The sequence below is a fragment of the Haliotis cracherodii genome, unplaced genomic scaffold (genome assembly GCF_022045235.1).
Source record: "Haliotis cracherodii isolate W230 unplaced genomic scaffold, xgHalCrac1.p SCAF_5, whole genome shotgun sequence".
Lineage (NCBI taxonomy): Eukaryota > Metazoa > Mollusca > Gastropoda > Lepetellida > Haliotidae > Haliotis > Haliotis cracherodii.
This window is the reverse complement of record NW_027266308.1, coordinates 58,316,207-58,335,680: the sequence shown is the minus strand read 5'-3', so window position 1 is coordinate 58,335,680 and position 19,474 is coordinate 58,316,207. Positions and strand designations below refer to the sequence as shown.

Below are 19,474 nucleotides of genomic sequence, written 5' to 3'. Positions count from 1 at the left end.
ATGGTGGTTACGTTTACTTTAGTTCCAATCGTACAATATACAATTGCAATAAATCTAGACAGATTAGGCCATTCATAATAATTAGATGGAATATATTTACATCTAGTGTTTAAAAAAGTGTTACATTTAAATGGACAGTAAGTGAGTTTCATGCCGCTTTCAGCAATATTCCAGCAACATCACGGTGGGCAACACCAGAAATGGGCTTCGCACATTGTACCCATGTGGGGAATTGAACCCAGGCTAAAGGCGTGACAAGCGAACGCTTTAACCACAAAGCTACCCCACTGCCCCACAGAGAGAAGTCCTTTCTTCACGTCAGAGCAGGACACGCCCAAGTCTTACATCTTCCATTGTCATAACAAACAAACTATCACAAGACTTTCAGTCTTTCACCAATATTTACTCCAGTCTCTAATTAATACAGCATATGAAAAGCCTTCTTACTGTTACTGGTCCTGTAATCTGATCAACTGATTGTTTCTATGCAGCAGCAATAACAAGGGACTGATGTTGTGTTTGGGGGTTGTATAAAGGTTAAGCCTTCTGTGTCCACAGTTCAGTCATCAAATAGCCTCTCTGTATCTACAGAACACATCAGGTAGCACACTTATACCGATCAGGTTACTTGCAATATGGCCCCCCGATTGCACCCACCTCTCTGTTCAATACCTCATAATTTAGGAATGTCTTAGCTGCTTTAAATTATAAAACATACTCATGATACTTGTACCATTTATCGTGAAATTAATCAGGATCATAATTAACTTCAGAGCTTGATAATTGTATCTTTTGTCACAGCTGTGCTCACAAAACTGTATCACAATAGTAATGCAGGCTGTTACAAGTTAACACAACTGTCCTCTGTATTTCTCCAGATAGGTGTCTCTTGATATGATGAAAAACCTACAGCAGTAATAATTCATCTTTCTCATAATCCATCACAACAAAAATCATCGTGTGTCACTGCCTTCTGCTCTGAACATATTTAACAAAACATATGGAACAAAATCATAAAAGTATTTTTCTTTTCATACAGAATTAATCTGACAAGGAAAACATAGTTATGACTGAAAAAGTCAAAAAAGAGTATTGATTACCACCATATGCTAGTGCATCATAAGCACCTGTCTGCCCACATGGTCTTCAGGTAGACAACTATCAACAGATCCTGCCTCAATTACACCATAAATCTGTTTTTCATTACCCTGCCAGATCACCACATTCCCCAAAGTGATAGATTTCCCAATGCCATACCAGCTTCCATAGTTGTCTCAAGTGTAGTGTTTGTTACTGAAGCGTATGGCCAGAAAAAGAGATCCCTGTACTCCGAGTCAGCCCTCGATCCAAGTAGCCACGTTGGGGGCAGCACACCTCTGTCAAGTCAGCACACAGGCCGTAAACCTAAGTCTTGCCTGCTGTGGGCTATCCAGCCGGCCTACCTACATACATGTGTAACCTGTACGCTAACAATTCACTTGGGAGATACCATGCTGATAGATTTATTCTGACCACCTGCATATTCCCATCTCATGACATGGGTCAAATACGTGTGTGTGTTTTTACAGGATTACTGGATATATTATGTATGACTGTTATTACTAAAAGGTATACAGATTTACTTATTTTAAATTTTCCATCATAACAAAATGTCCTGGCTGACCTATATAACATCAAACAAGGCTGTTGTGGACCTTCCCACCCAGCATTTATTCCATGTATTTTAATCACAAGAAACATGACTGGACTGGACTCCACTGTAATTAGAGTACTGAAACATGACATACAGATTGTCATTTAACCTCCCTGAAACAAAACTATTCTGAAATTAAACAAAGTGATCATCAAAAATTATAAACGAGAGCAAATTAAATTAAAAAAAGTTACAACAACAAGCGTACTGTTTTGTGTATTAATTAGACAGGAAGAAGTGTTTTAACTGACAGGAAAGAATGACTAATAAGCGCACATCTATTTTGCTTTGCAGATCCAACCTGTATGGCCCTTAGTCCTAAAGCAAAGAGTACAAGGTTTTACGTAATTTTAACATTATTCCAGCAATGGCAGTGTCCATTCACAATAAGCTTCACAGATTGTATCCACGTGGTGAAATGAACCTGGGGGACAGCTGTAAGGATTAGACTTCCCTGCCAACCAGGCCTTAAAGGAGGTGTTACAAATTGGGAAGCATATTGGAAAGGAAATTATCTCATTACACGTTATAGTGAATGAGGATCTATCTAGGATTCCAAATTGACAAACTGTCCTTTGACAGCTAAATTTGGGGAATTATTTTTCAAAAACTGGATTTTTTTAAATGTTCATATTTTAGTAAATCTGGGGGAATTGGGAAATCTTTACTTCAAAATTTGAAATATTTACAGCCATTTGTTGCAGGCAGGCTGCCTCTGTGTATATCTACATAAATCCCCGGAGAACCACTGGAGAGACAGCTCATGTCTGTTTTGAAGCACTTACTCTACTGAAAATCTTTTTTTAAATTAAAGTAATATTTACCATGTTTACTTGCATGAAATTTAACCTTAACTTTGGATTGATACACTTCAGGCAGGTAGCTCTTTCTTTTCCTTTTGAAGTAAACAAAATATAATTCATTTTACACCTGGTTCTGTCTTATTGCTACAGAGACTCCCTTTCAAAAATATGTCAGGTATGTCTAGCTGTGTGGAATTCATGTTGTTTCTTACCACAAATCTTCAGCTGTTTGCCTCACATGTGAACAAAAAAACATTCTTATGTTTTCTAAATGTTTTGCTGTCTGCAGTTGCCATGACAAACGGCTTGTGCCGAATCAGTATGGTACTACAGAACTATATATATCTCCCCTCCCTGCACAGGTCAATCAGTGCATGAAGGCCTCGCCTCAAAATAGCAGGCCATCACATTAACACTTACTGCAAAGATAAGGAATTAGACCCAAAATAAGCTTGGCAAACAAAGGAAAATGACAGCAAATTAGATATGAAATTGATGATGAAGAAGACAACTAAAAGTAAAGAGAACAAGATGAATTGATGTGATGACAACACGAACACAACCTTGCAACCCAAGAGTCTAAGCATTCCACTACATCGAGTGTACCCCATTTAAAGCAACATGCGAGGGGGCGAGACTGACTAACAATGATTAAACCACTTACAGGAAGATAAGTCAGGCTCAGTAGAACTCTCTGTTAAAATGAAGAGAAAATAATATTAGAACACAAAACAGAAAAAAATGTCATATACCACCAAAATGTACCACCAAAATAAACCACTAGATGAAAAGACTGCTGAATATTTTCTGATCAACCCAAAATGTTCTTAGCTTTCTATTTAAATTATCCCAACTTGTGAGTATCCGCTCTCAATTCTGAATAATTTTCTAATTCTGATCTTTGATCATTTTTACTTTCTTTTATTCATTTTCTTTGTGTTTAATTTTGTATGTGTTCACAAACAATTTTGAGAAACAAAATTCAAGCACTTTCTCAGTAAATTTCAAGTTCAATTTTTCGTATATTGCAAGGGACCTATAAGACTTACAAATCTGACATCACACATCAACAGAAATGACTATCAATGGTAGAATAATAAACAATTCGACAATAGCAAACTTCTGTTGCTGATAATATTCAGTTGATTTTAACACTGATTTGTCTTTTCTGAGATGTGCTCTAAAGAGACTGTCACTGGATTCTGAACACTTTAAGATGCCAAACACAAAAATATGTCTGTACAAGTCTCTGCAAACTTTGCTGAATCAATACAATAAATTTTGAAAAAATCTCTTCATAGACCAATATAATACTCGAACTCCTTGCACAAGAGCAGTTCCAATATTCTGTTACACAATACAAGTACCGGTATTCACATCCGAGTTGATCATACTTTCAGCAATCAATTCAAAAAACAAAACTTCTTCACTGTCACTGAAACAAGAAATTAACATAACCAAACCAATCTAACCATTATTAAGATGAATCAGGATTCAATCATGCCATGCATGCAAGACTATACACGTGAACTGTCCATGCTATGTGGTGTGGGTGATTAAGTACTGAATGCATTTTAGAGGTAACCACTAGTCCTCCAGCAGCACAACAACCTCGGCATGCTTCAAGCTGAACACATGCCAAGTCTGGGCAATAGTTTCCGTCTCAATCAATACATCGCACAATATACCCTGACCTGCTACCTGCCGGGAACAAAGAATCCTTTCCACAGATGAATTCATGTTAGTCTACACAGCAAGTACAAGTGGCAGTTGCTCTGGAAATATCTTCTTCAGTTAGTATCAGGGTAGACACAATGTCTTGCATCTACAGATTCATGACCAAAATAACTTCAAATGATCCTTTCCATTTGACAAAATAACATGATTTCACAAAAATAAGAATTTTTGGTTTCATCTTTCATGATGGCATCGGCATGTGTGGGTTTTGTTATATATATGACCAGAATATTTGAGTTTGAGTTTGTTGTTTAATGCCGCACTCAGCAATATTCCAGCCATACGACGGCGGTCTGTAAATAATCGAGTCTGGACCAGACAATCCAGTGATTGACATCATGAACATTGATCCACACAATTGGAATACAATGACATGCATCCACCAAGTCAGCGAGTCTGACCACCCTATCCTGTTAGTCGCCTTTTACGACAATATTTAATGATCCTGTTACATGCCTATGTATATATTATGCTACTTGCAGTGTACAAACAACTCAGGTTACAAGAGAGTGGTTTGTGTGACAGTCATCTCATTAGCTCACACCTTGAAGGTCAGAAACTAGGTGTACAAGTCCAACTGGGCGAGTCAACACTCACCGATGTGACACTCCATCAGTCATGTTACATGTGACGCCCACATGACACTATCTCCAGTATGAGTGAGTAAATGCAAATCTATTTGGACAAAAAACATATTTTTGAACAAGCCATCAGGCTACAACAAGAAAACACCTTTGTTTCAGGCTGCCGGCATTACATTTTTTGGGTACATACCCTTTAGTATTGTGTCTAAGGCTTGGCTACAAGCAGTAGTCAACCCATTATTTTTGCTGGTTTAAAGTACACCCACCCCAATTTACACAAATAGATCCGTAATCAACGAGACGTGAGCAAGACCCACCTAGCCAAGTCAACAGCGAAGCTAGCCTTTCAAACAAGTTGAAAGTTGCCATTGAAAAAACACTTAGCATCTCATTAGTTTGTTTCTTTTGTTTGCATACTGCCAAATACAATCAGTAGTAATTCAACATACCCAGGTTATGTATTTAAACACAAGGTTTCAGGTTGTGGTAAACAATATGTCTCAATGTGAGACTTAACTTCAATTCATACTTAATATCATATTTGTAATCATCTTGTTTCAGCTCTGTTCATAAACTGTAGCAACTGTAGAAGTATTTTGTTAATATGGTATCATGTCATTCTGTTGAACTGCGATCACAGATGTGCCGACAGAACGCAAGTCTTTCTCTTATTTTAGCCCCAAAAGGTTCAAAGGCATGGATGGTACCAGAAGAAAGGTTTACCCAAAAAGGAAAGTGTTATGATCACAAAGCTGATAAACGTGAGAGGCAGACATCGGGATGCACTCTCGGTTAACGACACTATTTACCTTACACTTTGACAAGTGCTGGGACATGTTTCTGTATCTTGTATCAGTTTTTCAACAGGCCTTGTGTTGCCTCCATTACTGTTCTCAGAAATGATAGAGCTGTTTGACTAATTAATGTAACGACATGATGACACATACAGAATCAAGTAGTCTTGGTAGAATTATGCATATGGTGTTTTTTCACCACATGAGACATAAACATATACCTCTCATATGCCCATATCATGAGGCACTACAGGTGTGTACAATTCCCCAATCAACACATCTGTCAGTGGTCACATAATTGTGTTAATGGGAAAAAGGCATTCCTGAAACAGATATTTTAATGATGGCCTTATAAGGCCTATCTCAATATTCAGTTTGCAGCACCATTTATCATTATGCACATCCACCCATGACGGTACATCATATTGAGTAAAACAACTTAGGCAATCCTCACATTTATAGCAATTGTATACATGTTATGTAAATATGCTTACATGACATAACATCAAAGGAAGCCTGTTACTCAAGCATGAGAAGCTATGTAGATTAAGCATACATCATTACATAACACACATCTCTGAGGTAACAGCTTGACTGACAACATCACCACTACAAGCATGTGGGTCTTAGTGGAGACAGGTATTACTCAACCAAGACTCCGTAATATCAGCAAATTGCTGACAAAGTGACTGGCAACATCCCAATATGAATAGTTTCCACTCTGAACTGTCAGCATCAGAAAGAGCTACAAAGTGACATGTGCTTGCTGCTGTAGCATAATTCAACATGCTTAATTAAGGTATCCACTGTGTCAGGCAAATAACGAAACTGTGCAAGTTTCTCCCATATACATACATAACAAGAACTTGAAAATAAGATCAGTTAGCCCCCACTGTTGATTAGCAAGATATCCTTTATTAATGTCCTCCTGTACTTCAACAGAATCAGAAACTAGCACCATTCCAAAACCACAAAATGATCAATGATTAAAGTATTCATTGAACTTGGGAAATTAAAAATGGACTGTTTTCCTGTAGACATCATAAAGACTTGTAACCAAAAGAAGTTAGATGCTACCACCGATTTGCAATATCCCTTCTATGAGTGGCTTCCAGCCTGTATTTGCCACCCACCAACTCCAAGCCTAACACTACCTGCAGTGGATGACCTCATGTAATTATCAGTGGGAATCTGATAATGGCATTCACATTAGATAAAGCTGTGTTCGAAATTAAGGATGAAAGGCAGGGGATCCATGTTATTCAGGATTAGAAATCAATTTCTATTTTCATTACTCTGCAAAAACGATCTGTTACAGAGTTGCCATCAACCTAACGATAAAAGTGGTAGTCTACAAGGAAATGTCACTCGTCCTTTCTGAACTGTGCTAGTCTAAGACATGCAGACTAATGTTAATTTCGATCCCTGGAGTCCTACCTCTCTAATGTCAAAAGTCATACACTAAGGGATCCCTATGTTCACATATTGGAGTAGGAGAGTAGGAACCCATAATATATATTCTTAACTCCTAGGGGTGAAATGATTCATTGGTGCACCAGTGCATGGTGAGTTTTCATGCGACGATTAATACATTTTTTACTGTATCGATACAAGACGATACACTTGGAAAAGTAAAATATTTACTGCTCATTTAATTATCCACAAACTTTTTTGTCAGTCAATATTTGTGTAAGAAAAAAACCAATAAAAACATACTTACTCGACAGAAGACAAACATATAGTCTATGATTTTATTTATAATCTAGATTGTTTGTGGTATCATATATTCCAGTCATGGTGGTGGATTACCTCAACACCTGACTGGACAAATGACTCATGCTGTGTAATATTTTCTTGCAAAACAGTTACTGACAAACCAATTGGAAGCATAAGGTTTGACAAGCACCATCTGACCAGCTGATCAATACATTCTGTGACTTCCCTTCTCCAAGAACACTCCTTTGTAACCCCAAAGACGATATATTATGTTAATTTGGTGTCTATTTCTATCAGGTCAAAGAAGAGTTCTAGAGCCAAATTCAACCAATGACAGCTGATAAATATTAAAATCAATGTGGAGTAGGTCAGGATACACTGCAGTCGTTCTGGCAGTAAATAATTGATGTTCCTAACCACTACCAAATAGTCATATTGATCTGGAGCTGGCATCCCCCGACCTCATTGCTGATGGCTTTCTGGGTTAAGTGAAACTACATTCAGCTGACTGGTCACTAGGCTAACTGCACAATAACTCAACACCTGGACCATATTTATGGAACATCATCTCTTTCCAGAAATACAGAAATCCATATGCTGATTGAGCTATTGGTTGCAAGACTGAATGGACGTATCCCATACATGACTTTAGCACTTCACGTTGATGGAGAGAGGAACTATATATATACAGCACTCCCTGCCACCAGTCCATCCCCTGGGGACCATAATCATGCTAGAGTCTGCATCCAATTGAGTTGGGGTCTTTTCCTAAATCCCAGCCGGTATAATAGCAGTGCTACTAAGCAACAGTCGATAGCCATCAGTGCCCTGTTAACATGTTCAAGGTGAAGGCATTGCTCAGGTGTCTCTGTCTGGTCTGAACATATACTGGGTACAGGTTAACGTTCCCATCATTTTGATATTCCTGATACCAATTCCAACCATTGTCCTATTGGGTGTTTGTCTAGCAATGTCTACATAACTGATTTCTGTCTTCCTCACTTCTCTGGAATCTTAAAAAGCCAAAATAAATTTCATTACGATCATTTCATGGAACAATAAGACATGCTACAATTCATGGATGACGTCATAAGTTGCTATGACAACTGAACCACTCCATCGACTGAATGCAGTGAAGAACATAAGTAAATCCAAGTTTCTCGAATAAATTTTAATCCAACACAATATTTATAGAATGTGATTCTTCATTGAATCTACAGATATAATTGCATTAATTGATATGTTTATGTCTGTTTCTGGTGTCCCCTGCCATGATATTGCTGGAATCACTAAAAGTGGTATAGAGTCCTACCAACTCATACCACTTTTTATACTTATTTGATACTCTTGTTTGCCTTCTTTCTAATTTATTTTTATACATAATGCTACTGAAAGAATTTTTCTCGGTCATGCTAGCATCCCTCTATGTAAGGCATAAAGAGTGTCACATCACTCCTACATTCAAACTAAACCATCCAATCAAGATAAATCCAAGCTGAGAAAGTTAAGCTGCTATAAGAGCATCTCGCTGGCCCAAGTGAAAGGGGTTTGTGAGCAAGTGATAGACAAGGTGCTATGGGCCCCACAGGATGAAAACAGCTCGGTGACAATTGATTTTTGTTGGGATCAACCATGCTGCCTGCAGCATATGTTTGGCGAACATCAGTGTGAAAGGAAAGTGAGAGTCTGCTTGTTATTGATCTACACACAAGCTTAGATACCACTTGCTGCACCGTGCATTACATGCGCTGTAGTTGTGCGTGGCAAGGGCACCTGCAGTCACCATGATGTCTCACTGTGCACTCAGCCAACGCAGATCGATCTGGTAATGAGTTTGTAGGTAGGAAAATGCCTTAACGGTAGACAGCAGCAACAGTAAAAGATAATCTTTTTACTTAACAGGGTATAAATAATAAACAACACCTGAATAATTTATAGGGTTCGCATGGGAATGGTTATATAGAGGAAAATGTCAGTAACAGCTGATTGACAGTAGAAAATACTCCACTCAACAAACAATGGAAATCACATATAAGAATAATCACATTTTTTGTTTACTACACACTTCGGTCAAACCCCTTTCACTTGGGCCAGCGAGATTGCATGTAATTAAGATCTTGTCAGGTGATGATGGAAGAAATCGACTAAACCTAACCCAGGTCGTATATGCTAAGACAGACCAAGATCTGTAATCATGGTGTATCAGAATGGCCTGGACAAAGAAGCTGCTATTTTCGTAAAGTACACATAAAATAAACTGAAATATGCAGACAAACCAAATCCTAGCATATCAAATACAAAACTAAAACTATAAATACGCTATTGAAATATAATTAATGTGTATATTATAACTATCAGATAAAATGATTGTGTATATTACAACTGTTAGATGACATGATTGTGTATCAAACATACTGATAGATGACAATTGAAAAGCACATCGTGCCTAGTAATGTTGAATCTTAATTAGTTGCTGATTGAAATTAACAAATTAATCAAAAATGGCATACCGGTGGATTAGTTGCACACATACGGATACACTACAATTCACATAGTTTTAAATGTTTTACAGGGATTGTTACGAAACAGGTTTTAAGTTAAATACCCAAATGTCAAGAAACAGGTGGGTAAAAAAAAATGAATACCATCTTAAACTTGTGGATACTCAATCAAAATCAAACCCCTGGGTAAAATACTAAAATAACCTAAAGCTTATTTATAGCTCTGACATGAACTGCGGATCCTGGCACAGTAAAGGGACACAACTCTGCACACTGAATTGCCGGATCTTAGACCACAGAGCCACTGTACCTCATTTCCATTCGGAATGACTTTTACAATTAATGTACCTACTTTCCATTCAGAATTACTTTTTATAATTTATGTACCCGCTTTCTTTTCAAAATGGTCTCTCATAATTAATATCATTATTGACAACTGACACTAGAGCTCTAACTACCAATGTTGCAGGACCATCACAATGGCTGGGATATATTGCTCCCATATGCACATTCTCGAAATACAGAGAAGTATGTATGTGTGCAACAGCTGAGGTTATTTCCATGACAATAAAAACAACTGTCATCATGTGGCCACACTGGTTGTCACAACACTGTGATGTATACTGCCAGGAAGAAGGTCATGCTCTTTCAGCCTCGGCAATGGCATACATGCAGTCAAACACCTCCATAAAGAGGTACTGAACAAAGATACTCATCACACCTCTGATGCGAAATGCAAGCAAAAATAAATATCGAAACTAAACATCAATTGCATTATTTTCCATAATGGCGACCATTGCTGTAGTTTACATTACTATTCTGCCTGGCCTGGCATCAGTGGTCATGCATGGCGAGCATGACAGCAGCCCGGACTAGTCAATCAAGCATGACAGCAGCCTGGGCTAGTCAATCAAGCATGACCTGTGCTGAGTGGGAACTGGCTTGATGAAATATGACACTTAGGGCATTGTGATGAAGATCTTAATGGTTTAAGATGCAGAGACACTGATATTTAGCTGTGGTCATAAATAAAAAATCAGAAACCAGAGAAGTAGTTTTAAAACACAATAGTGTGTTATCAGTGTTGTAAATAACAATTGAGAGATATTGGTATCCTATCTATAGCATGATCAGCCACTGGGACATATCAGTTGGCTGACAATAAAACACAAAATCATAGACAATTGGAGATGAATTCTGATAGCAGCTGTGTTTTACTACACAATCATGTTAAAAATGAAGTGAACTTCCATCCACTAATACAAGTGACATACACAGTGCACCTTAGTCGGGGTCCTTCTCATGAACCTTACATATAAACTCTTGAACTAGTAGTGGGACAATACACCTTTGCATCAGTGGATCTTGATTATTCACTTCTCGATTCAAATATCGATCATAATCGCACACTAAGTAAAAAATATTGATTCTTACCTTAAATGTATTCTTTAATAAATCTTACACCAAACACTACTTACTAGTGAAAATATAAATATTTTCATCCACTGCACCATACTTGACACTGCCAACAATAAATCATCAGTGTGCCAGGTATTTGGCCATCCTGTCAATGAAAAAGATGGCTTATGCACCACAGACAGGGGCACATGCAAGTATCGTGATACGTATCAGATTGCAAAGTTGGTGAAATGTCCTAGACCTATCGAAAACCATCCCCACTCTCCTTAATTTTGAACATTGTACACACAATCTACCTGCACAATTTCAGCAAAACTTATTATATTATGTATATAAGATGAGCTTACTTGACTAAAAGAAATGTTATCACACCTTGGTTTTGAACTTGTGGCTAAAGTTGCTGACTAGATCATGATATTAACTAGAACATTCTTCTCTAGATACTGCCATGTAAACCCAACATCGTTTGTCTGAATTATATTTCCATGTGGAGATACTGTGAGTAATTACCATTTCTACAGGTAATCCATCCTGCTATACAACTATTACAACCTGTGCCCAAACATCAAAGTTGACTGGCCTTACCATGGCTTCCACCATGGTTTGACATTTACTAGGGAGCGATAAAAAGCTAAGTTTAGTTTTAGCATTATTTTTTTATCTTGATCTACTAACATCTGAAAGCCACAGACTGCTTGTACATAATCAATATTACCTGGCTAGAAGATCTTCAAGTTAATGTCTGTCCTATCAATCCTATCACACAAAGCCTATGCAAATCGTGACGAGCAGTAATACCAACACATAGATGGCTGCATACACCTACTCTAGTCTACAACATATATCCATTCCCAAAGTGCCCCAAATTACCCCCTCTCTTGACCATGCCCGTCCTAACCCTGGATGACAGATCAATAACCTGTTCCACTACAAGCAGGATGAGCAGGTGACCTGTAGCAAACCAAAACCACAGGAAAATTCAATTTTCAAGTGGGCAGACCATTAGTTATATATGTCGGCTGCTGGTGGAAAACTGATAATGTGTGTTGACATATCATATGATGCTGCTGACAAGGTTGTGAGTCAGCATCTGACATCGGACACTGAATACATGCATGTGATGTGAGCTGAGATCGTGCTGAGTGGCAGAACACGAACATATCACTGTTGTAAGGAGAGTCTAACATCAGAAAATTTCCCAACACAATGCATGATACAATGCAATTTCAAATTCTGAACAAAACAATCGTGCATACTGCAGTCTGGGTCCACTAGTCCCCAAATCCCAAAGCATAAAGATGATAAATAACAGTCTGCATCTTCAGCCACTTGTGTGAAGTCTGAGTCTAGTAAAACTCTGTTTGGTCAAGTAACCTCAGCTGAGGGACAGACAACTTGATATTCTGGGCATGGGGATCTGGGATTTGGTATCGAGACTTGATATTTTATCAGCTACAGCTACAAAACCAGATATATAGTTTTTATCTAACTATCAAAGGGTCGGTCCCTAATGATAGTCCAAATAATAGCACTAAAAATCTCATGAAAAAGATGCTATTTTTAAGTACTCATTTAGGGCACAAACTGAAATAAATAAACAAAATTTATTTGGTTAAAAACATTCATGGAAAAATAATCCCAAACACAGAGACTAAAATCTACAGGTCAAAGACAGAGTATGGAATCAAATGTCAAATTCATTAATATTTAACCCCAAGGTAAAACAGTCTTGTTCTGGTGAGAGGGAGAAAACCTGATTAAGAGTCCACTCTCCTGTATGGCATAACAACATCATCTGCTTGACATTTACTTCAAAAGATGTATCATGTGTGTGTGACTAATATATTCAACACAATTACTTTCTACATACATTATTTCCCTAAAATAGGCCTCAACAACAACTTCCGAAACTATGAGCACAAAAAGGGAATGGTAATTATATTCCATCCATCATGAAGTAGCAAATATCTGATACTTTCATATAAATTTTACAAGTTTTGAGCAAGAGCCAAACATTTCCATTGAAATCATGAGTCCGATGGTCAGAAATGCTCAAAAATACTTCTTTTGTATGAAAAAAACCTAGATGAATACCAACATATCTATCCAATCATTTCTACTGAACCAAAGTTGACCATATGGACATCAATGTCCTGCAAGCTGAACAGATGGCAGGTGTCCCTGCTCTACTGCCCATGGCATCATGCAAGGTTCGAGGCTCAAGCGGAGGCAGTGGTATTTCCAACTACATCATTTATGGAAGGTGGTGATTACTCTACCATTCTAAATAAACCCTCTGACTCATCCCTGAATCACTACACACGCTCCAGGTACGTGCAACAGAAGCTAAGCTCTTTCAACTTCACTGGCTCATTACCATAACCTTGACCAAAATACAAGCAAAACAGAAAAACATTCCTGCTTTCAAACTTAGTGTCTAATTCACACTGGAGCAATGGAGGCACATGCATTCCTGCCTATACTCAAATCAACCTCTGTTTATGGGACAAGTTAAGGTGATCTGCACTGGCTTGGCTCTGTGCTGAATTCACAATGCTTCAGTTTACACGTTGATCTGTTTCTAAACATAGCAGCCAAATCGTGCACAGAAAAGCAACCACCACACACTGGAGCAAACTATTTCTAACCCATACCCACATCAAATGGTTAACAGAGTAATTAACTCAACAACGCTGGCAAGGTAAATGTCAGCGATATATAAGTAGCAAGATTTAATTAACTGGTGTTAGTTGTAAATAATGATGGCCCTTTCCCCTGCTGTATGAAGAGATGTTTCACTAATTGGGTCACACACTGCCAGATCCATTCCCAACATTTTTGTCATGTCAGCACAAGCTTCAGTTATTGAATGCTTCATATTAACAATCAGGATACATCTAACTGAGCCTAGCAGCAGTATTTGAACATAATGAACAGCTTCGTTATCAACATGCCACAGAAGTCAATACTAGCATCCCTACATTAACTTTGTAACTAATCAATCAAATCTGAAATAACAGGTTTCGAATGCACTACATATCAGCATTAAAAAAGTCATCCCAGTCATGAATGTTCCTTTAGACGGCCGTTATTAATTAAAGCTTTAGGAGGTATTTAATTACAATATGTTGCAGTAATCTCAAGTGCAACAGGACCACTCCTAATTTGTATCACTATGTGGTGGAGTGGTACTAATCAATCTTCATTACTGTCCGTAATCTGCCCATATTTTCAGGGAGTCACAAATTCAGCTTTTTGTCTGAAGCCTGTTCAGAAGAAAAAGGCTGTCTCTTAATCTCTGCTATATTATGCTTAAAGTCTTCTGAAAATGATGCTAAACAAATCTGGTTAGAGACTCACAGTCACATGACAAACTGATCATTCCCAAGCCACATTACCAAAATTTGGGAACATTTTGGGTCCCTTTTGATTAATATGTTCTCTAGCATTATCATCACACACAAATTTGCAATACAACTGGCATTTCTGTAATTGTAGACATAACTGGGCGTGTGCTTGGCGGGGAGCCACATAGAATGAGCAACACTAATAGATTCCTTGTGCTGTATGAGCACTAAACAGCAGCAAGTGAATACTGTTTAATGCTGTATCGCCAATTAATCACATATTCATGGAAGAGGTATCATGACCTGAGATGTGGCACTGGTCATAATAGGATAGCTTATCTTCTACAAGAGTTTTGAAAATACTTCAAATGAGATAAGCCATTTAACTATTCTAAATATAACAAAGTCAAAGTGAAAAAAACACAATGTCAAGTAAATGTTTCTTATACTGTGTCATATACTTCTTAAGCATGTGACCTATGTTTGGCCAGTATGTGTACTCAGATAAATGTCAGATTGTCTTTATTACGGAATACATTACATGACAAGTCTAGCCTTGCTTCAAGGTTGCACTGAATGATAGGTCCATGGATGTTTAGTAAATTTATCCTTATAATAGGATGCCAGTCTTTTATAGAGTCAACTTCTTGTTAAATATATATTCTAGAAATTATGACTTATACTTTTAACTATTGCCTTAGAGACTTGTGCAAGTCTGTTGCAAGTCAAACTTTAGCTTATAATGGTCTACATCATGACAATAAAATCTTCAGAAAATGATGTCAAGCACCAAAATCAGATTGGTAAACTCAAAAGCTTTTGGCACAGACAGTATTAAATGCCCAGGCTGCAAAATCGAAAACTATTCAAGGGGACATGGCATCTACATGATGCCAACACACACACTTCATGTATGTGATGTGACAATTTCATGGATGCCACAAAATAGACAAAGTTACCGAGTTCCCATAAGTAATGCACAGAATCATCACAGTAAGTATCATACCATCAGAATTTGGTGTTAATAAAGCGATGACCAAAGATGACAGAGTATGACTGCAGGCGAGAAGTGTTTCAGCGAAGTACACTGCATGGAGATGGTTAGCAAGCTTGGCACAACACTTGACCATGTCAGAGAGTATGGCATGCCAAATCCCCGGAGTTACTCGACTAGTGTGTGGACGAACGGACACATGCGGGTCAACCATCCACACAATACCTACATGGAGACCTTTTTCATCTGTAGGTGCCAAGGTCCACACTTGCAATACAAGCACTATCATACTTACTGGACATAAAGTACTGTGTAATACTGCATTCAACACAATCCACAGAATTCCTATGATAATACTCCACTGGGGCTCTAAATCCAACAATCAACAAGTTTACCATTTCCTAGCAGATCCAAAGGAAAACATCCCAATGAACCTGCAACCATTGATGTTTTGAAGACAAACTTTCACTACGGGTCAAATGATCAAGTATATTTCTCTGCCGCTCTTAGCAATATTTCAGGCATGCAATGGCTGGTGACACCAAACATATGCCTCACTAATATCTGGCATAACAAGGGACACTTTATTAACCAGAATTCCCCCATACAACTGAAACTGTATGCCAAAAGTTATTCCTCAAATTGGTTCTTCACCAAAAATTGAAACCAAGTTGAAATGTCTTTCAACAAAATATGTGTACTATTTTCTAGAACCAAAAACATGTTTAAAGAACAGGAGGTGGAAGAAAATGACTTACCTCTGGGGTCCACATTCTTCATCCATGCTTGTGCAGATGGCTGTTCCCCTGCAATGAACACACTTGTTGTCAATGTACCTCCACAACACCTCATGTGATGAAAGTTCTACTTCATCAAATAGTTCACTTACTTATTCTGACCCAACATAAATCAATACACTATAACCTTTGGCAGTTTTAAATGATCAGTTATACATTCTTCCTTCTCTTAGATGTCAAACAATCTTAGGCTAATTATCTGATTATAAACCCTATTGCAATTAATACATTACAAAAAGGAATTAAAGTAGGCATCACACTAAACTGCACTCTGAGGAAGTAAGTGTGCATTTTACATCATGGTACTTTGTGAACAAGCAATTCCCGACCAGCCCAAACCAGGGGTTGAAATCAAGTAGGAGTCAGTGTCAGGGTTCAACGACACATAAAAAGCCAGAATACACAGCATACCACCCCATGTCCATTCAAATGACTTGTTACAAGCATGGGGTATTTGGCAACCATACTGCATTGCCTGTATCAATCAGTCTAATCAACCAAAACCTAATTTGTTTAACAACCCTCATTTGGCACTCCAGTTGACTACATTGAATGCAGCAATATTTAACACGAAAACAATCTAGTATGGACCAGACATACCAGTGACTGATACTCAGAAACATCCCATGCCATCTGGGTGCGATGATGTGTCATCAACAAAGTCACTGAGTCTGCCCATCCAATCCAAAGAACTCGTCTCTTACAACAAGAAATCAAGTGCAGGCAACCTCGTCTAACCAAGGTACCCACAGTGTTCTACGCAGCCTGTATACAAGGTAATTCGTACCCAAAAATACATAACAACTGAAATCATCCCGAAACTATTTGAGAAAATGCAAAAATATCTCTAAACTAAAAGTCATGAGGTTAACATGGTCATAAATTTAACCTTTCTTAGCTGGTAATCTGATATTTAATTGTCAAATGATATTCTGATAACCACATTTGGCACTCCTCAACAATGATCTGTGACAACATGTGTCAGATGGTCTACAAATTTATCAGGTTACATTCAAAAGGTTTCAATTTTTAATCCAAATCAATGTACGAGCCGACACAGTGGCTCTACATGGTACTTCCCTCAACAATCCCTCAACATTTTCAGTTATCTAATGTCATGTTGTTTTGTAGTCAACTAGCATTATAACAATATCAATAGCTGTATGCAGTATAAAGGCCATAGGCTATTTGTGCACAAATTCAGCACGTTTCTTTTCACAGTAAGATGGAAACGTTATTTCAATTTCACATTTGGACATTTCTTAATACAAGAGCTTCTCTCACAAACTTTGTACAGTCATAACATTAAACCAATTGAAACAACAGGGGTAGAAATCCATCCAACTCATCCATATCTCAAACTGGACTAGTGATTTGTGATACAGAGTGTAATTTGGGGAGATAACAAATTGTCAGTCTGGATTTCAACAAGTCTCAGTTGGCATTGAACTACAACATCCATTTTGTTATTCGCTTATCTAGGTGGTAGGTCGGGTTCTGACAACAGTCTACTTTTAAGGGTGCTCACACTTCAAGTCCACAATTAACAGCTTAATTGTAATATTTCTTCTCTTAAAATAACCAAAATCAACAATTCACCATTGTAGGTCAAAGGGTAATATGAAATACAAGAATGATTGTGCCTGTTCAAAACACCTTTCTAAACATGTAGGGTCTGCTGTGATGTTTAAACATAATGTATTGGTACCTTGAATTATGTGCTTTTTTTTTCTTTCTGAACAAGTCAACATTTTCACACATTTTGGGGATGCTGGGGTACCTCTCAAAACATAAGGATTTATTTTTATCCAACATCAAACTTTCGACCTGTTTACACAGGAACCATCAATGGGTTTCTGAGGACTTGAATTACTGTAAAACAAAAGCCTATGGTACAAAATTCTATAAAGACAAAAATCACCCACCTCCTAAGAAAACCCAACAACATCCCTTTAGATAAATCAACAAATTCTAGAGAGTTAAATTTACTGATACAGATAAAATTTGAGTCCTAATATGGGAAAGAGTAGACAATTAACATGATTATCATCCACTTAAATTGTTTTCCTTGTGGCCTTGATTATGAATCAGCTAAATCCACAGTAACTGTATCCAGATATTGTTTTTATATCAGGACTTGGTACATTGGACTTAATTTAAGCAAGTCACTGGTGTGTTTTTATGAGTCAGCAACTTAAGACTTTCCAATTTTTAACCCCTGAACTTGGAAACAAATTGACATTGCCAAAACAAACCTAGCCTCTCCTTAATATCAGACCAGTGAAGATTAAGAGTAGAATAGGTTTTCAGCAACCCTTGCTTGCCGTAAAACAATTGCGTGGATCAATGCTCATGATATCAATCACTGGATTGTCTGGTCCAGACTTGATTATTTACAGACCGCCGTCATATAGCTGGAATATTGCTGAGTGTGGCATAAAAAACAAAACAATCCTCAATATCAGTGTCATGTAATGGCTATGGGCTTCTGCTCAGTTCACATATTGCAAGACCAATACCAAGTCCCTTTAACCATTCTACAAAAGTATAATTGTTTCATCAAATTACTTTTTAGTAACAATAACCATTTCTGAAAAGAGAGATATCAGGTTGAATAGCATAATATTGTATCAATATTTAATGATCAGGACTTGATTTAGCTGCAACCTATTATTGAAAGATGCAACTTAACATTAATGTCTACATGCACAAAGTGCATTGTAAAAAATATTTTTGTCTGACTAACTGCTACCTGTCCACACAAAATCCATCTTTGAACACATTCAATTTAATTCTTGTTTTAAGTGCCTTGTTCCTGTAAGTGCCCCTTGAACAACTTCTAGACCAATCCGTAGCTACCCTTTCAAAAAGCACCACCGTTATATGACCAACATTAACATAACAGTCTATGTTCTTTTGTCCACTGTGGCACATTCTCAGACAACAAATTTAATCTTGGCGTTTATGGTTTTAATAAGCACCCCCATCTATAAAATTTATCGAAATTCCTGAGGCTCTTTTTACGATGAATAAGGGAATTGATTATTTCTTCTGCTGTTAATATTCTTATACTGATACTATGTATCTTT

The 19,474-nt window shown here is 37.6% G+C and overlaps 1 protein-coding gene across 6 annotated transcripts in view; it reads right to left on the bottom strand.

Annotated features, from left to right (window-relative positions):
* Positions 1-19,474, bottom strand: part of LOC139444263 (reticulon-1-A-like) — a 33,517-nt gene that overhangs the window by 9,712 nt on the left and 4,331 nt on the right. For 3 of the 6 annotated variants that reach the window (XM_071225185.1, XM_071225187.1, XM_071225189.1), the window contains exons 2-3: positions 16,347-16,394; positions 3,161-3,190 (exon numbers count right to left, since the gene is read on the bottom strand). In XM_071225185.1, the coding sequence (XP_071081286.1) occupies positions 3,161-3,190; positions 16,347-16,394 (78 nt within the window). The remainder of the gene's footprint in view (positions 1-3,160; positions 3,191-16,346; positions 16,395-19,474) is intronic. The other 3 variants (XM_071225188.1, XM_071225186.1, XM_071225191.1) reach the window with 1 other exon arrangement.